This window comes from Cygnus olor, chromosome 26, assembly GCF_009769625.2.
Source record: "Cygnus olor isolate bCygOlo1 chromosome 26, bCygOlo1.pri.v2, whole genome shotgun sequence".
Taxonomy (NCBI): domain Eukaryota; kingdom Metazoa; phylum Chordata; class Aves; order Anseriformes; family Anatidae; genus Cygnus; species Cygnus olor.
In genome coordinates, this window is record NC_049194.1 from 4276996 (window position 1) to 4298475 (window position 21480).

The 21480-nt window shown below is 39.6% G+C and overlaps 1 protein-coding gene across 7 annotated transcripts in view; it reads right to left on the bottom strand.

The window, feature by feature from the left end:
* Positions 1-11909: 11909 nt before the first annotated feature.
* The window catches only part of ELAVL1 (ELAV like RNA binding protein 1), a 42011-nt gene continuing 32440 nt past the window's right edge, over positions 11910-21480 (bottom strand). For 3 of the 7 annotated variants that reach the window (XM_040537908.1, XM_040537910.1, XM_040537909.1), the window contains exons 5-7: positions 20925-21150; positions 16462-16572; positions 11910-13488 (exon numbers count right to left, since the gene is read on the bottom strand). In XM_040537908.1, the coding sequence (XP_040393842.1) occupies positions 13164-13488; positions 16462-16572; positions 20925-21150 (662 nt within the window). In that variant the 3' untranslated portion in view covers positions 11910-13163. Of the gene's footprint in view, positions 13489-13534; positions 14897-16461; positions 16573-20924; positions 21151-21480 lie in introns of those variants that run through there. The other 4 variants (XM_040537913.1, XM_040537912.1, XM_040537911.1 and 1 more) reach the window with 3 other exon arrangements.

Sequence of the window (21480 nt, forward strand, 5' to 3'; positions counted from 1 at the left end):
TGGAAACAGATCCAGCAACTGATTCAGGTTTAAAGTAACCCTAATAGCAGGGCTTATTTTTCATTTAAACAAGCCCTATCTACTTGTATCAGCACAAGTAAGATGAGGGTGGAGGGCTGGTACACCAGGACCATACACGAAGCACACCCTTAGAGCCTTAGCTTCTAAAATTCTTAATTCTTTAAAAAAAAAAAAAAGCAGTATGACAACATGTCATTTTAATAACTTATTAAGCTTGCACACAGCTATTAGTGCCAACAGTGGGTAACCGCAGCTGCTGCAGGGAACTTCTCATTCAGCTAGCTCCATAAGGAGCAGGTGATGGACAGGTCTGGGCTGCCATTAGCACCTACACTGAAACATTTCTGAGCAAAAACATTTCATCCCTGTTCATAGGACATCACCTGTGTCTTCCTCCTTTGGATCCTGTAAGATGCTCAGGATTAGGTAACACCTTCATCACCAAGCAAAGGGGCAAAATGGATTATAGATCTCCCATTCAGTCAGCTTCCCACCCCACAGCTGCTAGGAGTGCTGCTGCCAGGGCTCCTAGGCAAAAGCGCCTTCCTTTTGCTGCATGCAACACCCAGCAGCTTTGAGACTGTCACCCAGTTATTCTTTGCAGAAGGCAAATGATGTCAGGCTGCCTTAATGTCACCAATTCAGCAAAGCCTGTCTTTTTCCCTTCTTATTCCTTCTTGGATGGGGTCTTAAAAGCATCAGCTTACATTATTCCTTCACCCAAAACCAGGATTCATACTGACAAACTGGGAAATCAGATTCCATGCAGGAGATACTAGCCAAGGTCAGTATTCTTCTGCCAAGGTCAGTATTGGCACCATGAATGCGGAGAGGCCAATTTCAGGCCAGACATTCCTTCCTCAAGGCCACCAGCAGTCCACCAGCACGCGAGGCTCTAACCTGCCCTGCTGAGAGAGCTACACTCCAAGGAAACGGGAAGGAAGGCACAGAGCTTCAAAGATTCAAACAAGCTATGGCATCACTTGCGCTGCCTTTGAGAATTACTGTTTTAATAATGTAAGATGAGAATCAGGGCAGCCAGAACGTACCTTAGTAACTATAAGAACACTGGAGACACCACTGCCCAGGGGTAAAGGGACTGGTTCAAGTCCTTGTAAGCCCTCTGATTGATAGGACAAGGCACAAAGACACCAGAGAACGCCATACCTCAACACCTGGCTACAAACCTTAACTTTGCCTTGTTCAGAAAAGAAGCACTTAAGACATGTGGGCAAAGCTCAGTATGTCTTTATCTACGCTAGCACAAGCAGCCTGGATTTCTATCCTGGAATCCAGTGACAGGGGTGGGGGTAGTAGGGTCGGATGGTGCAATCGTGTTGTGTGACATGGCAAACGAGGTCATTCACTGCCATTTCAATAAATTCAGTCGTTCCTGAAGCTGAGTTGTCTTCCTTTCTCCATTCCTGCAGTAAGAAAGGATTAAAACATTAAGGCCCATGAAATATTGTAAAAACAGAAGGGGAAAATAGAAAAGCTGGTCCAAAAAGAAATGAGAATAATTTCCTAAGTCACTCAAAGATGTGACAACATTTTGATCCCATGGAGAAGTGAATGGGAGGTGCTCCCTGAAAAGGGGCGACACTGTACATTACAGTATCACTGCAGAAAAACACTAGGACACAATATATAGATGCAACTGTTTCCTAAAGTTATTTCAAGAGAAGTTTTGGAGAAATTTGGATGTTAAATTCTTATCCAACTGGAGATGAATTTTCTTAAACCCTGTTATCTCGCTCATCACATTACTGTACTATGGTTAAAATATACCTCATGACTACGAAGTTTTATAAAAGCTTAGATTTTTAAGGACATATATCTTTGTGCTACTTCTATACTGTATACGTAAATGGAACAGAATACATGTGCATATAAAGCAGATACACAACATGTTAATACATACAATTAACAGAGATAAAAACACATTATAAACAAACTATATATAAATACAGCCTACAAACATTTTAAAATATGTTGCAGTATTAAACACCAGCCAGCCAGCCAGGCTGGCAGGAAAGCCTTGTGGCTTTTTTTTTTTTTTTGCTTTTTTTTTTATTTTAAATTAGTTGGAAACAGAAGTGCCAAGGTACTAACAGGCCCACTCCTGTTCTTACCCCTACCATCAGAGTGGTTCCAAACGGTATTTATCAATATGGTGATAGATACTTTATATATAAATATATATACACACATACACATGTATTATGTGCATGTGTGTATACACACATAAATATGCATCTCTTGAAAGATGCAAAGCAGAAGAAACGATCTGGGACAAAGAGGTAAGGTAGGATCACAAAAACAGATCACCAATTTACAAATCTGGTTTGACTGAGACCAAAACCATTTGTGCCATGACTCTAGAGAAGCACACAAGCTTACTTACCATAGCCATATGCAAACTGCAATACAGCCTCGAAATCCTGAAAGCGCATGTGCACGCTCCTTCCATGATACCTGAGCTGGAGACTACTGAAGTCTACGCAAAGGAAGCAGCTCAGCACTGTTTACACTGACTCAACACTGCTCCTAAGCCAAACAATTTCTGCTTTGCTCTCCATTTTGATCTTTCTTTGTAGCATGCACGGGCTGGACTTGGGGTCAGAATCTGTTCCAACACATTCAAACAGAATTTCAGTTAAAGTAAGTTTCAGAAGTCCACTGATTACTCAAAGAATTCAGGAAGTCCCAAAGCTATTTTTATTAAACTCAGTGAAGTTCTCCATAAATTCTAGATTAAGTTGAGAATATGGTCTTTAGTAAGTGCTCCAGCTGCAGCTCTGCAGAGAAAAATCAATCAATTCTGAAAAATTTAACATTTATGGCATTATATACTATACTATATACTGTTACTCAAATGAAAAAAATTTGTATTTTAACTGTGACAAATTTAGTTTGAATTAATTTTGTTGCAAAGGAACTTATTCAACAATGTAATGTTAGTAGAAGTATGTTCTGACAAACTAGACTCAGATTCCCATTTTGCTATGTTCCCTGCCTTTATACATAAACACTTTAAAAATAAATAAATAAAAATAAAAAGTATTTCACAGAACAAAGAGAAGCACCTGCTATTTACCTTCATTCAACTGCATTGGTAACACACACATGTAAAAATACTACCCCAAACATCCCACATTTCCTTTCAATCTCCTACTTTCAGAAAGTAATGAAAGCCGAAGGCAGCTTAAAAAAAAAAAAAAAAAGCTTCAAAATCAAGAAGCAAAGTAAGAGGAAATAAGGGAATAGGCAGGTCCCCTCTGACATCCAACTTCTGTGCATGCTGGGGAAGCATGAGGGGAATGACAAAATGACAAAGGGACAGGGACCAGACTTGGGTGCTTTCCTTAAACAGCTTTTCCTACCACCACTGTTGGAGTCAGAATCCTGAGCTAGATGCACCATTATTACGACACAGGAGGAATATCCTCGTTCTAATATTCTCTATAGTTTTTTTTTTTTTTGGTTAAAGATGGGAGATACAGAAACAAATATAAAGGCAGGATGAACTTTGTTCCAGCTTGTTTCCTGAAGTACCAGTCAGATGGAAATCAGCGTTGTCTAATACCTTTCTGTTTTTGGGGGGGATTATTGTGGAAATGAAGGAGGTGAAGTTCAACAGTAAGGGACCCCAAGAGCCCCCACCACAGAGCAAGTGGTAGAGAGTCCAAAGCCAGGGAGGCCACAGGGAATTCTGCAAAAAGGGAATCTCCCTCGAGGGTTAAGGGGTCTAATCTTTTTTTTTTTTCCTTCTGCTTTTAGAAAAACAGCCACTTCTGATAGGAGGCTCACACTGCATTTGGGTATGTTTTCTTACTAAGCTTTCTGGTTGTCAGTACATGTTTTCCCTCATTTTTCATTGAAGAAAACTCTAAAACTGGAAAATAAAATGGTTATCAGTATAAACCTGTGTGAAGTAAATCACATAGTCCTAACATGCATCGGGAAGAATTACACAGAAGTTGCCCTGGTTTCACCCAAAAAAGGTGGCAGGAAAGGTCTAAAATTCTGTGCTGCTGATTAAGCACTCCTGTTCGCGGTGGATGTTGCACATACTAGTGGTGACATACTGTTAACTGTATACTCACTATACAAATACGCTGATTTCTGCTCTTTACCAATTCACAATAAAGAATAATTTCAACTTGGTGAGATTGCTGGACTGAGGAATTCCCATAGCAAGAATAACTGGAAATGTAGTTTTCCACAGTATCAAGATGCCTGCGCTGACTTGGCATTGCTATCCATTCCGTGTTATCACAGAGTCACAGAATGGTTTAGGGTTGGAAGGGACCTTGAAGCCCACTCCGTCCCACCCCTGCCATGAGCATGACCCCCCCACCAGCCCAGGCTGCCCCCAGCCCCATCCAGCCTGGCCTTGGGCACTGCCAAGGATGGGGCACCCACAGCTCCTCGGGGCAGCCTCAGCCAGGGCCTCACCATTACCATGCACTGGACACTTCCCCCCACCCCCCCTCTTATTTTACATCCCTTTTTGGAGGAAGTCACAAAGTTCAGTTAACAATCAGAGCCAATGTCTCAAAGGTATGATAACTACCCCAGCTCCTCCAGACAGAAGGATAATTTCCACAACTGAAGAACAAAGCAAGGCACCTGCTTTAACTCAGTAGGTGCCAATTTCAATTTATGAAAACTTTACAAGATTCTGTGTTGGCAAACAAGGGAGTATTACAGTAAGGTACTATCAAATAGAGCCTGTTTAAAGACAATGGCAGTATACTGCACTTCTGTGACACAGTTCCATGGGCATTTCTGAACAAGGCCTCGCAGGCCGCGAAGCATCAGAGCCGAAATTGGACAAGAGGAACCAGAATATGCTGCCTGACCTCAAGACTGCAGGATCCCTTGTTCTCAAGGGCTCTCTTCAAAAGTTGCAAAACAAATTTCTGAGTAATAGTATAGCTGGGTTCTGTTTTTTGTTGTTGTTGCTTTTTTATTTTATTATTATTATTTTTAAATCAGTCAGGATAAACATCCTAAGATGGAGAGAACAACTTGTTTCCTGAAAAATAAAAAGTAAATCATGTGCCTTCTTTTAATTCCATCTTTCTAATAAGGTTACAAGTAACAAAATCTTTAGTGAAGCAAGCTTGATTAGCCTAAGTCATGAACACAGTTCATATTCTTCTGAAAAAATGTCAAATTCCAAATTGCACAATAATCCAATTCCTGCAGAAAACAAAAACAAAAAACCAAAATACGAACGATTAAGTAAAAGCCTAATACTATTTTGAAATACATCAACTGTCACCACAGATCATTTAGAAATATCATGAACATGTTCTAAATAAGCACTTAACAAAAACAGTAATGAACATGTAGCAAAAAAATAACAAAAATCCTTTGCACTATTGACAGAAAATTTCATTTAAATATTAAAACTAGCGTAAAATATCTAGGCTTTGTTTTGTTTAATTTTGAAAATACCTTATAAGAAAACAATACTTGTAATTCCATCCACAGGATTCTACAAAACTGCTGCTTCATTCATCAAATCTTTGAACCGTTTCAATATGAAAATTCCAATTTTTCAAATTACTTAAAAATCATTGCAGAGAATTTCCAAGCACTTGAATTAAAGCACAACCAAAGTATGAAGTTGGTACATTTTTGCAATTATTTCTAAAATAAGTTAATTTACATAAGTACTCTCAAAATAACACAATGGGATTCAACTTCATTTTAGACATTTGGAAAGCAGTGTCATACTTTATTTAAAATAAACCCATGTAAAAACAAAGTTTAAATGAAAATGGTACCTGAAAAATAAATTATTTGATATAAAACAAATCAATAACTTAAAAACACACTAAATATACAAAATGTTTAACCATATACTGTACAGTATGGAAAACAATTGATAAAACCTTCTGTCCCACAAACAGATTAATTTATAAACAAAAGATTACATAAGTTAAGGGAAATTAAATCAACAAAAAGACTAGAAGTACAGTATTATTCAAAGTTACTGGTCAAATAAAGGTTTATACCAACTTATGTTTCAAATGTCTCATGTCATTTTCTTCTCAATGACCAAGTGAAAAAGTTCAGCTGTACCACTGAAAAGTTGCTCAAAAATGTTTAAAAATAAGGAACAACACGAGAATAAAGGTTCTAAAATGTGAACGCTACCAATTTTTCAAGGTTTCAGGTGGCAGTGCTACTATTACTGATTTTCCATCATCATCAACAAAATAATTTAGTGCTGAAAATTCCACTCAACAGAAAAATATTTCTAGTTAAAACCTTGGAAATCTTTTACCAAGTGTAATGTACAATAAATAACTGCAGCAAGACTGAAGAAAATAATAATGGATTTAAAGTGAAATCTACTCACTGGGCGTGGTGTCTTGTTTAGAGATCATAAAGGCTTCAGCTGGATTTTAAATCATGCAGAAGGAGAAACCAACACCTATGGTTTTGTTTAGTTTTGCTACTTAAGACTATCACAAAAAAGCAATCACAAAACCAGTGCTGTACCTGATTAATCTGGGAGCACGTACATTCAGAAATTAATTATAATTTTCAATTCTGCTGGCTGTGTCATGGAGAAGTTGCACATTACAGAGGTACCACCTCTTACCAAGTAAGACTGTGTCCCCTTCATGACCACCATTTTTTTTAAAGTAGAAAACTTAAAAGGCATAATAAACATAGAAAGTCAATGCTAGCCTTTTGATTTTCATATTTATCATTTTATCATGCTGAGTACCCAGCACTCAGAAGTGCAGAGCTACATTAGAGGAATTTGCCTAAGGGACAGAAGACAAATTTCTGCCTCCAAATACAAAGATTATAGTACCTAGGGTGACAAAATCAGTTTTTGGGAAAAATAAAAAAAAAAAATAAAAAAATGAACATAACTCCACTAAGAGAGCCAAAGGGAGCAGTGTTTTCTTATGCTAAATGCAGATTTGGTCCCTTCACTCTAAAGCTATTCTTGGGAGCCTAAGAGGCAAAATGTTACCACAAGGTGCTTCGCTGACAGTGTTACAGAGGACAAACCTCCTCCGTTTGCAAGTCAAAATATGGTAGGTAACCTTCTGAGGTAGCACCAGGACAAACAGATCCGTATTTGAGCTTTGTGACTGAACCAGGGGAACACCGTCAGTAGTTCGCAAAAAGCCGTACGTTAAAAACCTCCCACACGTCCTTCCATTTTTCAGGTAGATTTTTGTTTTTCCAGAGAACCTTGTTTCAATAAACAGTTTCCTTTATTTTTACCATGTTTACTTTGATGGAAAAGTTGATGTGGGGATATTCTCAATGTGTTTTTTAAAAGCACAAATGCAACTACAAACTACCCAAGAAGTAGCTTTAATTATTCCAGTTTAGAATATACTGAAAAAGAAATCTCTCCTGAAATATTTGAAGAATCTCTATTTTATTGACCTAACCCAGAACATTAAAGCAAAGTAAAATTTTAATGGCTGTTTACGGACTCTAAGGACTATTCATTTCCAAAACTTAACATTCAAAATATTCAATCTTAGTTGTAACTGCTGAACATCCTTGCTGTAGATGTAGGTATGCCAGTTTATTGCAAGATTTCAAATCGCTTTGTATAAACGATATTACTACAGAATTTAACACCTCTGCAAAAATTGGTGTCCTCTCCATACTGATACCCGTTGGTCCTTTGGACCACCACAAGTGACCATAAGCTGGCCAACTGACTGCAGTGAGAAGTTTATCCTATTTTAGTGATTTGTGTACCTCCAAATATTCAGTGTTTCTCATATCATGATACAGATGTACTGAAAAAAAACATAAGCAACCAAAGGGAAGGAAAGGGCTGTGCAGACACACTGCTAGGGGGACGCTGCTCTGGACAGTGATGTTTCCTGACTTCTCCTCCCACCTTAAAGGACGGATCCTCAAGGCCTTCTCAGTCCCAGACTTAGAGCAGAAGCAAAGGGATGGGCACAGCAGGCAGCAGCTGCGTGGGCTCGGGTCCCCTCCCTCTATGCAGAAGAGTGGAGTACAGATACTCAGGTAAACCAAATTTATGATGGCGTGGCTCAAAGAACAAAAGCTCAACACTTTAGTGTACAGACACCAGCTAGAATGGAATCACAAGAAAAACTAGAAACTCTATGCTGCTTTGATTCTGCTCGTTTAATAGCTTTTCTGCTGTTGCCATCCCCTCTTTTGAAGGAACTGTATTCGCCTCTTCCAGCTTACATAAGCTGCACAGCAACATCAGTTTCCTTTTCTGTATCTACTGTGAAATTTCCCTATTTGCAAATGGTTAACAATGTTTAAACGGTGATTAGGCTTGTGGCTAGCTTTCTGCACAGGGCTGAATTCCATTCATAGTAGAAATCTGGGAAGCAAGTGTAAGTTACTGAGCAGGAATAAGAATTTATCAATAAATCAACAGGCTGGAATAGACTAGTCTGAATAAAGCCTTCAGAGAATTTTAATTTTGATACAGCATTTTTTTTTATACATGTATTTTTACATACTATTTTTTTTTAATTTTATTTTTATTCTGCATAACACAACTAAAGCCCCGAACATCTTCAGAGTTTTGAGGTGGTCTAAACCACCATCAGGTCAGTTCTGCTCTGAACTAGACACTGTCTCATTTTAGAGTGAAACTCCACAGTCCTGCGAGGAATGCAGACCGCTCCTGTGCAGCTCTGGAGGCAGCCCCAGCGTGTGTTCTGCAGCCATGCTCTGGCCTGGTTCCTGCACTGCCAGACACAAGTATTCAAAAAAAAAGTGGAGAAATGGATAGATGCAAAGAAAGGGAAGGGAAGCAGAGCTTCCCTTTCAAAAGGGAAATAAGAGATTCTAAAGCTACAGGTGCCGAAGCAACAATACCAGCCATTCAGCTGGTAAAATTTCCAGAGGTTCTGAAGATGCTTGCCTTAAAGTCCTAAAGCCTGATCAAGTTCCGATGTACAATCCTGCCCTCACTCAGTGAACCTTTTCATTGCCGCAGAGGCCAAGCCAAGGCTCAAAGGTGAAGATCCGCAGTGCAAACGAGATGGCTGCCGCCCGGCGAAGTGAAACCCCAGCGGGACTCATCACCCGGACAAATGGAAAAAGCTACAGAAGCAGAGGCTGTTTTTTGCTGAAGTGCTAAGCATCCACATGCAGAACAAGTTCTTTTTATAAGAGCAAATGAGTTTTGAGCGCAAAGCAAGCAGGTCCATTTGAAGATAGAGCCCAGCTGAAGCACAGCAATACATCGCTGAGCTTCCCCTTTTTATCCCCAGCTGGCAGATCCTCAAGCTGAGGGTACCCTGACTATGACACTGATGAAGGAATCCACCCCCCCCAAGCCTCCCTCCTTTTTTTTTTTAATCCTGAAGAGATGCAGATAAACCTCACTTTGTCATCATATTTGCCAGCCTGATCAAAGTGTATAAAGGAAGTGGTGTCATCCAAAATGCAGATGCATGAAATCCAGATTAATCCCTTCAGAAATCCTGGCACCAAGAACACAACACCAGCCTCGGAGACACCATAATCCTCTTCAATATCTACACACAAAACACTGCAATAGAAGCATGGACAACTATGCGTTGTCACCAGGAATGATACCTGAACCTGCTGAAGCAAGTAACTGTGGGCACCCTGCGATGCTTCTCAAAGTCCCCAGAGCGCTCCCGTAGCAGCTGTACCCTGTAGCCCATCTCCAGCATGGACCATCAAATCCAGTTCTTTAAAATCTGATCATCACGTACTAATCCGGTAATCAAAACTTTTGAGTATTCTCTACCTTGTTGAGCCTACTGCATCTCATGAGAAAGGTAAACAAAACTCCGGCTTGAGACTGGCCATTTGTATGACAAAGATCTTGTAAGGCCAGAGATAGAAGTACCAACTGAAAGGAACTTCTGTATCTTAAAATAAATCAATAAACAAACTTGCAGTTTTCATCCTTTAAACCCTTAACTCCCTGAGGATTATGGAGACAAAATCACTTTGGAAATGGGTAAAATCAGGTGTTAGCTTGAAAGAATGGTATGCCAGATGATGTGATAAGAAAACCCAATTGTTCTTACCTTTCTGTTAGAAAAATTGTTGACAGATTACTTGGTACTGGAGTTTAGTTTCCACTTCCCGAAGTTTCATTTTGCTCTTTACTAATCCAATGTACAGGTTATTGTTTAGCTCCAAAAGCATCATAAATACATTCACTTTTTTTCTTGATTTTTACTACTTATGCCAAATATTTATTGACTGTGAGAATGGTGCAATGAACAGACCACGCACTTCTTCCACCATCAGCTCTTGATATTTAAGTAGGATATTTCTTTCCCTTTTCACTAACTCAAGGAGCTGCACTCTGCTCAGGTGAATTGCCTAGTAGCTGTTTTCAGATCAACTATCAAAGGCGTCTGGGATCAGATGTTTCCTAAAAGAGAAATTGCCATACCGCTACTGACAGCATCCCACATTTCCCTCTTATTTAGCAAATGAATAGGAGATGGAAAGATAGGGAAGCAGTCGGATGACACTAGAAGCCTCCAAGAAAAGTTAAAATAAGTAAATGTGATAGTTGGTGAGCTCACAGTAGTGTACTGCTGATACATGCCTGTAATAACTGTAGATGCAAAGTCATATTCAGGGTGTCATTTGTTGGAAGTCTGATCTCAATCTAAATCCTCTAATAAAGCAGCAGCTCCCAATTAGTTAGAAAAATGATCTTACATGAAATAAGGCAAGAGAGAATTACAGGAAATTGGAAACCATTTCAGACTCACTCCAGTGGAACAGCGGAGTATTGAGGTTAAGAGGTGATGGGACACAATAAGATTGCTCTGTACTATGCAGTTGTAACTTGGGAGAAATCCCAACAATGCTTCTGAATCTCTTCTTGTACACCAGAAAAGAAGGATTCGTTGAAGTGATAAATAATGATAAATCAGTGGAAACGTCTGGAATAGACAGCCCAGAAGTGGCTGGCAGACAGCTTGCTTGGGGTGAGGAGTCATTCGGTCACAGCCACCGTTTTACAGACCACCACCATACTGTACCAAGTCTCAGGCTGCCCAGGTGTCTCAGAAGATGAGAGAGCGAACAGGACTGGCAGGAGTGGCAAGGCAGAATACGTTAATGGTAGAACAACACTTAAATTCATTGCACACAAGCTCAAAAACAGTGGGAGGCTGCTCACTATGCCAAAGCCTATCCGTATTCCTTCAAGCGTGCCACAGGCAGTTCCAGAAACATAGCAGCAGCGGTTCCTAGACAGTGCTAAAGGTAATTAACGGAGCTGGGCAGCTAATTCAGCTGCTCTCCAGCCGGGGTATGCAGAGATGCTGATGCAGATTTCTTTGGGCTGCACAAGCCCGCCGGTCCTGTTGCAGGAAGAAGAGAAGCAATTGCCATTGTAAGGCAAGGTCAGCTAGGGATGGAAACGATACAAGCAGACAGCACGGATCAGCCTCAGGAATGCAAAAACAAGCTCTGGGACTGGCAGAGGTTCACACAAAAAAGAGACACTGCAGCAGAACTGACCCAATTTTCGCATTTGCCCTATTTTTTGGCAACTGAATATAACTAACAGCCCTGAGAGTTGCCCAAGCTAAGTCTCTAGTCATGCACAGTATCCTTACACAGCCTTTACCTGATAGAGTAATCCTCCTCCTCGGGCTTCCTACCAAAGAACACCTGTAGGGTTACATCAGCCTGTGGCACGTAGCTTCTATGTGACAGGTTTATTGTAGTGCTCTCGTTTCACAACCCTTTTTCTTCTACTCATCTGTCAAAGGAGTAACTTAAGACTCTTAAGGAAGAACTAGAGTTCTTTAAAACAACACTCTTTGAAAGCTGGACACTTTGTGCAATACTTAGCAAAAAAATAACAGAAAATAAAAAACAAAACAAAATTTGAGCAAAACAAAATCAAATTTAATGTTCTTAAATGCAAAAGTAAAAACAAACAAAAAACACAAAAAAGCAAAAGAAAATTAACAGAAACAGAACAACTCAAAGTTTCAAGGCAGTCTGCAGAAAACTTGGGGGATTAATCTTTAAATCTACAAATCAAATGGTTTTTTTGTTAATATCTAACTTGCAAGTCGTAAGTACTTTTCTGCTGAGTGTTCAATAAGTAAAGCTAGTTGTCAAAACAAAATCCTATTAAAATAGAAAAATCTAGCACTCATTAGAAGGGATGCGAGAAATACAATGCTCAAATGTTTATAAATGTTTTTTTCTTTACAAAACAGAACTACCAAAGGAATTCAGACTATAATGATCTTTGAAAATGAGTATCTTGCTGCATTATAATGTACCAGTAAGTAGTGCACCATGCATTAAATATTTGGACAGAAGAGATTCAGTTTGATAAAGTAGCAACATATATTCACACTTTTTTGGAGTTTCATTTTGACTCTGAAATCTTCCCGGAGTTTCTTTGAAACTCTTTGGTCCATTCCTATTAGAAAGTGGGCTTTAAAAGTAATGTTTCTAAAACCTTTGAATTTGACAACTTGGCCGCTGCTCAGTGTGCAACTTACCTCATCAATGGTGTTAAAAGTTATGCTGGCATGCTACTACTTACAAGACCTTGACTTCATAAAGCCTAATCCTCAACTATATGTAGCAATGAATATTAATTGATAAAGCAAATTTACTGTCAACTAAAACATTAGTATTTCTCAACTTTTCTTCCATACTAGTGAGTCTGGGGTAAAGAAGGTCAGGGGAACGGGTAGGAAAAAGAACAACATGAAAACAAGAAAAATTAATTAATTCAGCCTGATAGGTTTAAAAAGATTCCAGTTTTTGCAGACAACATTCAATGGAACAAATGTTAGTCTCATAAGTGAAAGCATGCTTCAATTTTACCACCATCCAGAGGGTCTAGTTAAATGCAATCTACTTAAGATTTCAGGGGATTTTTTTTTTTAACATGTTTTAAATGAAATAACTTAAAGTAACTTAAAATTGGTCTAACATTGTGGGATTTCAAACATTTGAACATGTCAGTTGCATCCCAGAATATAAAACCTTTTTCACTTCTCATTTAGACTAAGACAAACACTTGTGAAAATTGGCGCAAAATGAGTTTTACACTAACAAAAATGTTTCAACTTCTGTCACTCAATTATCTATTCCATACAAAAAGCACGAGCAAGTTATTTGTGGGACTTGTTGGTTTTGAAGGAAACCTGTAAGATTTTGTCCCCCAGGCGGTAGCCATTAAGACTTGCTATGGCCATTGCAGCTTCTTCATAGTTTGTCATGGTCACAAAACCAAAACCTTTGCACTTGTTGGTGTTGAAATCTCGAATAACTTTCACATTGGTAACCGCACCAAAGGGGCCAAACATCTGCCAGAGGATTCCCTCATCAGCATCTTGACCAAGGTTGTAGATGAAGATACACCAGCCAGAAGATGCGTTTCCTGGAACATTTACACCAGAAAGCCCACTCATGTGATCTACACCCATAGGAGAGAACCTAGCAAATAAAAAGCACAATATTTCATGTAAAAAGTTCAATTCAATTAAGCAAATTAACTTGAATGGGAAGCAACTGAGAATGAATATTTTCTACATGGACATCAAAACTGCCAGAAAAATGTTTACCCATTCAAATTAACAATAAACCAAATTGACAGCTGCCAGGAAAAAAAAAAAGTTAAGTATTCCAAGTACTTTTCTTTATCAATAGGGAACTATAATTAGAAATAGGCAGGCCACAGAACAGTTGCAAGGCAAGTTTATGTAACCACCTTCACAGGGGACCCCGATTGATCTTTGAAACTCAGCTAGGCTGTTAAGAGTGTTCAGTGGCGTCAATGCAGAATTGCTCAAATGTGAAGTAATAGGCAACACCTCCCCAGAGGCCCCAGCTTGCTTCAAGCCACCCTCTCCCACCTATTTTGCTCAAGGGGGTTGCATCCAATAAGCCTCCTTTTCTTGCCTCTACAATTGCACATTGGGAACTCCTAAGTTAAGGGTTTTCTTTGGGTTTCTTTTAGGAGTAGAGTTTGTGTGTGTATTAATTTCAATTTCTTTCTGCGGAACAGAAGAAAACCTACGCCCTTCTCCATAAGGCAGCAGGTGCAGGCAAACACTCCCAATACCAGCAGGCTACCAAGGAAGCCACCGGCATGCACACTCTCTGCTATTAGGTAGCCAAGGAAACATTAGCACTTCCTCAGTTAATTCTCAGTAGCTGGGATGCCCCACATTTCTAGCTACAGAATTTAAATTTTGGTTTATTATTCTTTAACACCAGTTATGCAGATAATCTAACTGTGGTAGCTTTCAAATATAAAAATAGCGAACCACTTTAAAGTATACAGTTTTAAAACTCAAGTATTTCTGGTTTTCTTCTTATTCAGTTGACACCAACTTCATACTCTGAAAACTCATCTGACTTTACTGAATTGGACTTTAAAAAGTCACCTACCCACTCTTCCTAAATCTAGTCTCCAGCTTAGTAGCCCAGCAGTAATTCTGATTAACAAAAAGCAAATAATTTTCCTTTTTATGTCTTGCTTTGTATTATTTTCTTTTCTCCTGTAACCCACATATCTAGTTCTCCTTTCATCTTCTATTCCTGGTCTCCATCCTAGAAATTCAAAGCTTTAGAACATTTTAATGCAATATTATGGTTGCACAGCTAAGCACTCAAGGGTCAGGAAATGTGAAATTTAAAAGTAGAAAACCTCAGTTGGATCCCTTTTGCTCGTGTATTATTTAAAAATGTGAGGTCACATGATTGTAGAAATATAATTATACTATACCAGGGGTTCCCAAACTGTGGTGTACCACTGGTGATATGCAAACCACTTAAATGCGGTACACGTGCTGCTCTCTGCCAAGAACATGGCGGTGGCAGTTCCTGATTCTCTGCTGACCTGGAGAAAACAGGGAATGGATATCTGGGCAATGAACACCGCATTCAGTGCCAAGCACTTCCCCACTGACTTCGTCTTGCCTTGCATAAAGACAGGAGCTGCTCTTGCCTTTACAGAGAGGAGAGGGCTCAAGGCAACGTGAATGAGAAAGAAGGGGAGCAGAGCTGCAGCAGCACACACATAGAGGCAGGGAAGTCAGCTCACGGTCAGTGTGGTGCTTAGGTGGGTGCACCCATACAAGACAACCACTAGGTCATCATCTCCCCCAGCCCATGCTCCCCGGTGCTCCAGGAGAGCTCACTTCTTTGGACACCTGAGCGAACAGACCCTCCTGTACCCAGAGGGAGCCTGCTGGTACAGACACACCTTCCCCTCCTTTGCACTGTAGCTTCTGCTGGCTGCCTGGGGCCAGGAGAGCTGCCGCGGCTCAGCCAGGCTGCAGCGCAGCTCCCTGCCTGGTGCTGGTGTTTCTAGAGCACAGTGCGGACACACCTGAGCTCATGCTGCACATACTCACTGCTGCTGCCATTGTTGGCCAGCCCCGAGCAAATCCAAGTTTGGGAATCCTTGTACTATAGTAAAACTGAAAAAGCAGTTAAGAGTATCAGAATGTGAATGAAACGTGCTAACCCCCGTGATTTGATGATTGTGACATCTTATCTACCAAGTATTCATTTTGCTTTTATATGAAGATGTTCCTGTGTTTGCATGCTTTACACACTTGTTTTTTTTTCCCCAGACACCTTCAGTTCTGTAACCTCTTTCTGTTTGAGTAACGATCTATTTATCTTAATTCATATCTGGAAAACATTCATCTCAACAGATCACCAATCTTGGGTTCTTGTTCACATGTACAGGGAGCAGAAAAATCACTAAGCTCAGAACTGCGTGATGTTGGTTCCAGCAGACAGTGTAGGGCTGAACCTGCCCACTATGAAGCCTCACGCTCTGCCCACAAGCCCAGATCAACAGGTCATCAAGAACTGAAGACAACTGTAGCAGAAGTGTTGGGGGTAGAAAGCAGGCAGACAATAAATCTAAAATACCTACTACATGCAAAATGATTTAAAATAGCAAGTTTCTCTGTTCTTTGAAGACACTGATTTTCCATTAATTTTCAAACATTCTCCTCTTTCAGCTTTTGACTTGCAAAACTGTTTCAGGTTTATTAAAAAAACAGGGTAGAGACACCCCTAAAAGACTTGAAAAGGCACTTAAAAAAAAAAAAAGACACCAAACACCACCACCATAGGAAATACCACAACACAATCTCTCTTAACCAGATCTAACGTGACTCTAAACTATACTTTGCAAATATACTTCAAAAAAAATAAAAATCTTTCACAGGAGTTTCTGGTTGGTTAAAAAGCAACTATCAAAGGAACTTGCAGAAGTGTCAGTAAGCGTGCTACAGGACTAGACCTATAAAGAAGTCTAGATTTAGACTTGCATCCAGCCAGTAGCATCACATAGGCCAGTGTCACAGACCTGTCATTGGTGCCAACACTCACACACGGAATAGAGCTCCTGCTGCGATTCAGCTGACCTGCTACGTCTCTGCTTACCCTGGACTAACAGCCTGCACAAGACGGGAGCCAGGAGATCTCGCAGCTGCCTGGGGTAACGGCCCGGACCCAGCCTGGCAAAGAGCAGCGGACACACAGTACCTCGTTGCCCTACAGGAAGAGTTTTTTTTGACACAGCAAGTATAAGTATACCTTTCCAAGGGTCATCTTATTAAGGATGTTGAAAAGACTAAGTCTGACTTAAATAGATAATACTTTAGTTCACACAGATGCAAGACACTTCAGAGAAAATTAAAATTACTTCATCAATATTGTTATTTGGATAATCTCAGCCTTATAATTTTTGCTGGTATCCTCATTTTTTGTTATATTTTTATATCATCTCCCTCATATTGTTTTTCCAACCCTCCCAGAGCGTCTGTAAAAGATGTTATCTATGGCTGGTTCTTTTAAGTAAAACCTCCAACAACTTGTGACATTAAGCATCAACACAGTGTTAATATTTTTTATTTGTAAGCTTTTACTTTGTAAGCTTCTCATTTATACGAATGCCCCTTTGCTCTACTCTTATGAAAGAGACTAACTCATTTATTACATTTCAGGAAGCATTTTAAACGTGCTAGAGCACATTATCTCAGAAGTGACATTCTTAAACTAAAACAGTTTATTTTTAGTTCCACGGAAGTCCTATAGATTCTTTTTGCTGAATTCTTCTCACTGCAATCTGAGAACAACTATATACAGCATCACAGGTGGGAGAAATCCCACTGCTTATATAACGGTAGTTAGCAGTAATGAAGTTTTTAATATTAGCTATAATATATATATAGCTAATACATATAATATATATATAATAATATAGCTATATATATATATATTATAGCTATAATATATATTTAATATATGTTCCCCTTTAACATAAGCTCAGAATTTTTTTTTCCTTTTGAATTGTTCCACAAATAACAGGAGTTAAACCAAACTGATACTGGTCACATCCACTGTTTTCCCACAACTTTTTTTATATCCCAATACAGATAGGAAGATCTACTGTGTACAGAACAGGTCTTGTTGAAAATTCATCGATACGAACCTTAAGCCTGAAGTAACAGTGTATTTAATCCAACAGCCAAATTTTAAAGAGCAACACTAATTGAAATAAGGGCTTTCAGCATCACATTCTTCTAGAGCTTTGATGAAACACTACTCTGGACAAAGTCCTCTTCTGTGCGGTCCTCAATCCATGTAAGATGCATCCAAGCTACAAACCGGATTACCATTGAAAATGTGAAGATAACTTCACTGAAGTGAAACAAAATAGATGTTTGGGAGCCGTCCAAGCATTGGTGCCAGCTTAATAGTTTTCAAGGAGTTTGTAAACTGGATGTAAATGCTACCTAGCCATCAGAACCAGAACTCCTAACTGTCCCACCTCTGTGGTTTAAGGTCCTTACACCTACAAAATCCTCTATATTGTCTAACAACATAGGGCTAAACAACGTAGACTTATTACATTTCCCCTTGATCAAAGGATTATCAAGGAATACCAATCCCCTTCAGGCATCCTGGAGCTAATTCACAGGCTTTGATATCAACAGAAGTATTCCTATTCAAGAAGAGGGAACTGGCTCCAACTCTGAACAAGTCTGAAAGTAAAAACCGCTAAACTGGGAATATTTTCAAGATTTTTTTGTTGTTCGGTTTGTTTTCTTTCCCTTCTAGCATAAAACCCCAGTAAACTGTGAAAGTGTAGGACATCTAGGGACCTTGGTCGAGATTGTCAAACTTCAGTCCTTAACTTCAGCAGTGTTCAACACCTAGAGACCCTCTGCTCTGCTTAATTAAGGAAAGCTTAGACTCAAACCCTTGGCCCAGATGTTTTCATCTGTCCTCCAAGCACAGTTCCATGTTGCAGCATCATCTGTTCTAGATGGAAACAGAGAGGCTTTTGGACCACGTACCAGACTTAGGAGGCCAACTCAGCATGTCAGCAGGACAGGACATTAAGACCAGTTCCTGATGTGAGCCATAAGCCATAAATACCACAGGAACTAGAAAGGATTAAGAGACCATTAAGCAGAGGGTCTGAGTGATATCTGTAGGAAATTAATAATTACAAATTAGAGGTATGAAAGGCTTAATCCTGGATTTACAGAGGTATGATGGAACTAGATGGAGCGTAATCAAAATGCCAGTTTAAAGTATTCAGCCTCTGTGTGGCAGTGAACACAAGTGTAATTTATACAGACTGAGCTCTCTGGAAGCAGCTTATCCTTTCATCGTACTTTGTTCACTCCAGAAAACAAACGAGACCTGGCCCAAGGCAAGGTTCCTAAGTTTTATCACAGTATGAATAGTTATAACTCAGTAAGTTCAGCATCCTTTAAGGAAGACTCACTAGAAAAGATCTGCAGTTAGCACCAAAGGTGGGAAGAAAAAAACAGGGCTGTGGAATGGTGGATGTGTTGGGCATGTGTCTGTGCATGCATGTGTGACTGAGGGGAGGAAGCATGTCAGTTCTTGCAAGTCTGTGACAAGACATTAAGAGAAACGGACAGTTCTTGTCTTGAAGTCAACTACTGAAGCTTAACCTTGTCTCCATAATGTATTCCTACATAATTCCTACCTAATGTATTCCTTAACCCAGAATTGCTTTATTATTACCTCTGCCAACCTGCGGTACTGAAAAATCTCCACCAGCAAGCTTACAACTGGGAGCAGAAGGTGACCAGAACATGTTGACAGATGAGCCCTGGGAACAGTTTGAGCTACCAAAGAGGCAATGGAACAGGAACACCACGTTTTCTTTACTCTTGTGAAACACTTGTGAAAACCCTTGCCTGTGGAAACTTAGCGAAAGCACACTAATAACGTTAATACTGCTCTTAATGGTACAAGAGAGAATGATGAACAACTCAGTCATTACAATTTAGTTTCACCTGAACTATAAACAAACATATTAGCCATTTTTATTAAGTGACCATTACGCGACAGAATTAAAGTTATTAGTATTCATGTTCAAAATAAAGATACCATCTGCACTGCTTATCCTGATGCACCTTAATTCTGCTGTAAAACCTAAGGGGAAGGATGATGACGAATACATCCCAATTATATTAAGGATTGAAAACATGAGACAAACCTCAAGATTTTCCTAGGACCATGAAGCCTCTAGCCAACACAGCAGATAGATGTGAAAATTTTGGAACAGTTCACCTAACTGCCAATATTTCGGAATTCCATTAATTGGCGTGGCTTAGGAGGTTTGAGTGCAGAGATCTGGGTGAGTGCTTCAGTAAAACACTCTTATTTGAGGAGCTGCCTGCATTCAACTTGCTTGTGCTACAGTAGAAGAGAATCTCAGAACACCTGAAGAGGGCCCAGACCTCTGGAGGTCCCCTGGTAAACCTGGTAAACTCGAGGCAAGGGGCACCCACAGCAGGTTGTGCCGGTCAGGTTTTGAGCATCTCCAAGGATGGCACTCCAAGCTCTCCAGACAACCTGCTCCAGGGTTCAATCACCCTTGCAATAAAGGGCTTTTTCTTATTTTTCCTATAGGACAACAGCTGACCGTGAAGTACTTATTCTCACTGGAGACACATTATGCCTAACTGTTCTCAGAATGCATAGCTCTGCTATGGTCACAGCAACACTGGAACAGAAGTACTGCAGAGTATTTCTTGAGCATTTTAGTCCAGATTTGGCTGAGCTAACCAGGTATCTCTGAGGAGAAAAAAAAAGTGTAAATTCTCAACAGGGCAAGACTACTCTCAGAAACTCTCCATGAACACACCTAATTAAAGAAAGACAATTACTTGTTTGCAAGATAGTAAATATAACGCATATTCCAGAGCACAGTCCAGCTATCAACATCCTCCTTTAGGCAACTAAGGCAAGTCAAATTCAAAGCAACTAAGGCAAATCCCAAAGGCAAAATGCACAATATCTTCCACAGCACTGGAAGCAGACGGTATGCTGCAATTACCCAATAATCTTCCTGAACTTATGAGGACTTAAGGAAACAACACCACACAGTTCGAGATGGAGGTAGAAAACCCACACAATCTTAATCAGTTTTCTTAACTTAGTGTGACACCCCCCTGCTGGAACCAATGGTTCAGAGCTTTAATTAAGTTGCCAAATCGTATCTACATTCAGAGAGATGGACTACAGAATGGGGATCTGTTGAGACAGGCATCTACGAACACCCATCTGGAACGTGCTACTTTATTATCTCACTATACACTGAATTGTAGAAATGCACACCTTAGTGTATGTACCTTTACATAGTTAGCTTTAATGCAAGTTTTACAAGTAAGATTTTACTTTAAACATCTTTTAATTCAACGATTTATTTACATAACACTGCAGGACACATAGTGCACTATGTATTCATTCACACACGCTGCAACGAAGAGATTACTGCACAGCTGCAAGAGTACAGTTTCCCAGATGGACACGGGAGTAGCAGTACAGCCTTAAATGCATTATTCTTCCTAACCTACCTGAATCTTTGCGCCTGGTGATGAACTGGCCCTCCAAACCGTCTAGCTGGTGAATGACACAGCTGCGATAACAGTGCCACATTTTTGTTCTGGTTAGGATTGGCTGCAAACTTCACTGTAATGGGTTCGGAGGAACCTGGGGGTTTGTGACCATTGAAATTTGTAATTGCCTCTTCTGCTTCTGACCTTTTGTCAAACCGGATAAATGCGACCCCTCTGGACAAACCTTTTAACCAAACCAATAAAAAAAAAATGAAGTTCAGGATAAACTCAAAATAATTTTGAATGTAAAAACAAAAAGGTTAAAAGTTTCTACGGTCACAGCTTTCAAGTTCTCTACATTTACTAATGGTTCTTCAGCAGCTAGAGAATAAATCACAAAATTAAGAAACAAAAGACAAATGAACACATTCATTTCAACTATAACTACTAGAGTGACTAACACTTATAATGTACTAAAACAAAAAAATTAAATATGGTAATATTCCAAGAAAACCAACATCAAATGCCATTTCCATTATCCCCCCAAAACATTTTAAATTAATAACCCTCAAGA